The sequence below is a fragment of the Salmo trutta genome, chromosome 29, assembly GCF_901001165.1.
Source record: "Salmo trutta chromosome 29, fSalTru1.1, whole genome shotgun sequence".
Taxonomy (NCBI): Eukaryota; Metazoa; Chordata; class Actinopteri; order Salmoniformes; family Salmonidae; genus Salmo; species Salmo trutta.
Genome location: NC_042985.1, coordinates 2,222,722 through 2,227,721, shown reverse-complemented (window position 1 = coordinate 2,227,721; position 5,000 = coordinate 2,222,722). Strand labels below are relative to the sequence as shown.

Genomic DNA, 5,000 nt, shown 5'->3' with positions numbered 1-5,000 from the left:
GCCTGTGTGTGTGTGTGTAACTGTGTGCCTGTGTGTGTGCATGTGTGTGTGTGTGTGTGCCTGTGTGTGTGTGTGTGCCTGTGTGTGTGTGTGTGTGCCTGCGTTGTAACTGTGTGCCTGTGTGTGTGTGTGTGCCTGTGTGTGTGTGTGTGTGTGTGTGTGTGTGTGTGTGTGTGTGTGTGTGTGTGTGTGTGTGTGTGTGTGTGTGTGTGCCTGCGTTGTAACTGTGTGTGTGTGCCTGTGTGTGTGTGTGTAACTGTGTGCCTGTATGTGTGCCTGTGTGTGTGTGCCTGTGTTGTAACTGTGTGTGTGGTGTGTGTGTGTGTGTGTGTGTGTGTGTGTGTGTGTGTGTGTGTGTGTGTGTGTGTGTGTGTGTGTGTGTGTGTGTGTGTGTGTGTGTGTGTGTGTGTGTGTGCCTGCGTTGTAACTGTGTGTGTGTGCCTGTGTGTGTGTGTGCCTGTGTGTGTGTGTAACTGTGTGCCTGTGTGTGTGTGCCTGTGTTGTAACTGTGTGTGTGTGTGTCTGTGTCTGTGTCTGTGTGTGTGTGTGTGTGTGTGTGTGTGTGTGTGTGTGTGTTTGTTTGTTTGTTTGTTTGTTTGTTTGTTTGTTTGTTCTCCCCTCCCTAGACATCCAGTCCAGTAAGCATAAGGACCGGAGGAAAGGCTCGTTGGACGTCAGATCGACTACGTCTCGAGGGAGCGATGGTGAGAGGACTGGGACAGAGAGAGAGACTATGGAACTGCTCTAGAGAACAGCATTACAAATCAACTGGATTAACATGATCAATATTATTCTACTTGTTTATTGGACACATCTTTGGAGATGGATACTGATCATGACATGTTGACTAGTGAGGAACAAGCTAGTGTCGTGGTGTCTACGGGGAAGCCTTCCTCTTCTTGTCTTCCTCTCCTCGTCTTCCTCTCCTCGTCTCTCATCGCCTCTCCTCGTCTTCCTCTCCTCATCTCTCATCGCCTCTCCTCGTCTTCCTCTCCTCCCTCTCCTCGTCTTCCTCTCCTCGTCTTCCTCTCCTCGTCTCTCATCGCCTCTCCTCGTCTTCCTCTCCTCATCTCTCATCGCCTCTCCTCGTCTTCCTCTCCTCCCTCTCCTCGTCTTCCTCTCCTCGTCTTCCTCTCCTCGTCTCTCATCGCCTCTCCTCGTCTTCCTCTCCTCATCTCTCATCGCCTCTCCTCGTCTTCCTCTCCTCGTCTTCCTCTCCTCGCCTCTCCTCGTCTTCCTCTCCTCCCTCTCCTCGCCTCTCCTCGTCTTCCTCTCCTCCCTCTCATCGCCTCTCCTCGTCTTCCTCTCCTCATCTCTCATCGCCTCTCCTCGTCTTCCTCTCCTCGTCTTCCTCTCCTCCCTCTCCTCGCCTCTCCTCGTCTTCCTCTCCTCCCTCTCCTCGCCTCTCCTCGTCTTCCTCTCCTCATCTCTCATCGCCTCTCCTCGTCTTCCTCTCCTCGTCTTCCTCTCCTCGTCTTCCTCTCCTCGTCTTCCTCTCCTCATCTCTCATCGCCTCTCCTCGTCTTCCTCTCCTCCCTCTCATCGCCTCTCCTCGTCTTCCTCTCCTCATCTCTCATCGCCTCTCCTCGTCTTCCTCTCCTCGTCTTCCTCTCCTCCCTCTCCTCGTCTTCCTCTCCTCGTCTTCCTCTCCTCCCTCTCCTCGCCTCTCCTCGTCTTCCTCTCCTCATCTCTCATCGCCTCTCCTCGTCTTCCTCTCCTCGTCTTCCTCTCCTCCCTCTCCTCGTCTTCCTCTCCTCGTCTTCCTCTCCTCGTCTTCCTCTCCTCGTCTTCCTCTCCTCGTCTTCCTCTCCTCGTCTTCCTCTCCTCATCTCTCCTCGTCTTCCTCTCCCTCGTCTTCCTCTCCTCGTCTTCCTCTCCTCATCTCTCCTCGCCTCTCCTCGTCTTCCTCTCCTCATCTCTCATCGCCACTCCTCGTCTTCCTCTCCTCGTCTTCCTCTCCTCCCTCTCATCGCCTTTCCTCGTCTTCCTCTCCTCACCTCTCCTCGTCTCTCCTCGTCTTCCTTTCCTCGTCTTCCTCTCCTCCCTCTCCTCGTCTTCCTCTCCTCGCCTCTCCTCGTCTTCCTCTCCTCACCTCTCATCGCCTTTCCTCGTCTTCCTCACCTCTCCTCGTCTCTCCTAATTTCCTCTTTTAGTCACTTTGTAGACCTCATTTAATGCAGGCTGGTTCCCATTAGTAGGTCAGTTGGGTATAAAGCTTCGTGGTGGTTGAGTTTGTCCTCATGTTTACAGGCAGTTCCCAGAGAAGACACTCCTCCATGGCCAGAATCCACTCCATGACCATCGAAGCTCCAATCACCAAGGTGCCTACTTTTCATACAATGACTTACACAACTCTGTCATTTACTACATAGTAATATAGTCATATAGTCATTTCATATGATATCTGTGGTACTTTAAGTTCTGTCACATGATAAATCCTTATACCTAAGGTTCTGTCACATGACCACACCTAGTCCTCAAGGTTCTGTCACATGACCACTCCTAGTCCTCAAGGTTCTGTCACATGACCACTCCTAGTCCTCAAGGTTCTGTCACATGACCACTCCTAGTCCCCAAGGTTCTGTCACATGACCACTCCTAGTCCTCAAGGTTCTGTCACATGACCACTCCTAGTCCTCAAGGTTCTGTCACATGACCACTCCTAGTCCCCAAGGTTCTGTCACATGACCACTCCTAGTCCCCAAGGTTCTGTCACATGACCACTCCTAGTCCTCAAGGTTCTGTCACATGACCACACCTAGTCCTCAAGGTTCTGTCACATGACCACTCCTAGTCCCCAAGGTTCTGTCACATGACCACTCCTAGTCCTCAAGGTTCTGTCACATGACCACTCCTAGTCCTCAAGGTTCTGTCACATGACCACACCTAGTCCTCAAGGTTCTGTCACATGACCACTCCTAGTCCTCAAGGTTCTGTCACATGACCACTCCTAGTCCCCAAGGTTCTGTCACATGACCACACCTAGTCCCCAAGGTTCTGTCACATGACCACTCCTAGTCCTCAAGGTTCTGTCACATGACCACTCCTAGTCCTCAAGGTTCTGTCACATGACCACACCTAGTCCTCAAGGTTCTGTCACATGACCACTCCTAGTCCTCAAGGTTCTGTCACATGACCACTCCTAGTCCTCAAGGTTCTGTCACATGACCACACCTAGTCCTCAAGGTTCTGTCACATGACCACTCCTAGTCCCCAAGGTTCTGTCACATGACCACTCCTAGTCCTCAAGGTTCTGTCTGTCTGTCTGTCTGTCTGTCTGTCTGTCTGTCTGTCTGTCTGTCTGTCTGTCTGTCTGTCTGTCTGTCTGTCTGTCTGTCTGTCTGTCTGTGGGTGTGTGTAAACTGTACACAGCTGCATCATGTTAGTTCTAGCAGTTCCTACCATTGTCCCACCTCTCCTCAGTCTCTGTAGTAGAAAAAAGTTAAATAAATGTGGTATAACTTCTACCTCTGCTACTTTATCATTCCGGTTTTATTGTGTTGCCTCTTTCTCTCTATCTAACCATGTTATCTTTCTCTCTATCTAACCATGATATCTTTCTTTCTCTCTCTCTAACCATTATATCTTTCTCTCTATCTAACCATGTTATCTTTCTCTCTCTCTAACCATGATATCTTTCTTTCTCTCTCTCTAACCATGATATCTTTCTCTCTATCTAACCATGTTATCTTTCTCTCTCTCTAACCATGATATCTTTCTTTCTCTCTCTCTAACCATGATATCTTTCTCTCTATCTAACCATGATATCTTTCTCTCTCTCTAACCATGATATCTTTCTTTCTCTCTATTTAACCATGATATCTTTCTTTCTCTCGAACCATGATATCTTTCTCTCTATCTAACCATAATATATTTCTTTCTCTCTATCTAACCATGATATCTTTCTCTCTATCTAACCATGATATCTTTCTCTCTATCTAACCATGATATCTTTCTCTCTATCTAACCATGATATCTTTCTCTCTATTTAACCATGATATCTTTCTTTCTCTCTCTCTAACCATGATATCTTTCTTTCTCTCTAACCATGATATCTTTCTCTCTATCTAACCATGATATCTTTCTTTCTCTCTATCTAACCATGATATCTTTCTTTCTCTCTATCTAACCATGATATCTTTCTCTCTATCTAACCATGATATCTTTCTCTCTATCTAACCATGATATCTTTCTCTCTATCTAACCATGATATCTTTCTTTCTTTCTCTCTATCTAACCATGATATCTTTCTCTCTATCTAACCATGATATCTTTCTCTCTCTAATACCATGATATCTTTATCTCTATTTAACCATGATATCTTTCTTTCTCTCTATTTAACCACGATATCTTTCTCTCTATCTAACCATGATATCTTTCTCTATATCTAACCATGATATATTTCTCTCTATCTAACCATGATATCTTTCTCTCTATCTAACCATGATATATTTCTCTCTATTTAACCATGATATCTTTCTTTCTCTCTATCTAACCATGATATATTTCTCTCTATCTAACCATGATATCTTTCTCTCTATCTAACCATGATATCTTTCTCTCTATTTAACCATGATATCTTTCTTTCTCTCTATCTAACCATGATATCTTTCTCTCTATCTAACCATGATATCTTTCTCTCTATCTAACCATTATATCTTTCTTTCTCTCTATTTAACCATGCTATCTTTATTTCTCTCTCTCTAACCATGATATCTTTCTCTCTATTTAACCATGATATCTTTCTTTCTCTCTATCTAACCATGATATCTTTCTCTCTATCTAACCATGATATCTTTCTCTCTATCTAACCATGATATCTTTCTTTCTCTCTATTTAACCATGATATCTTTCTTTCTCTCTATTTAACCATGATATCTTTCTCTCTATTTAACCATGATATCTTTCTTTCTCTCTCTAATTCAAATGTTTTATTGACATGTAAGTGTTACCATACTTTACATGGCCACATTCAACATAATGAAAGATGACTAAGATAA

The 5,000-nt window shown here is 45.3% G+C and overlaps 1 protein-coding gene across 1 annotated transcript in view; it reads left to right on the top strand.

Annotated features, from left to right (window-relative positions):
• Positions 1-5,000, top strand: part of LOC115166755 (high affinity cAMP-specific and IBMX-insensitive 3',5'-cyclic phosphodiesterase 8A) — a 129,751-nt gene that overhangs the window by 107,215 nt on the left and 17,536 nt on the right. The window contains exons 12-13 of the mRNA XM_029720531.1: positions 627-704; positions 2,251-2,321. Coding sequence (XP_029576391.1) covers positions 627-704; positions 2,251-2,321 — 149 coding nt within the window. The remainder of the gene's footprint in view (positions 1-626; positions 705-2,250; positions 2,322-5,000) is intronic.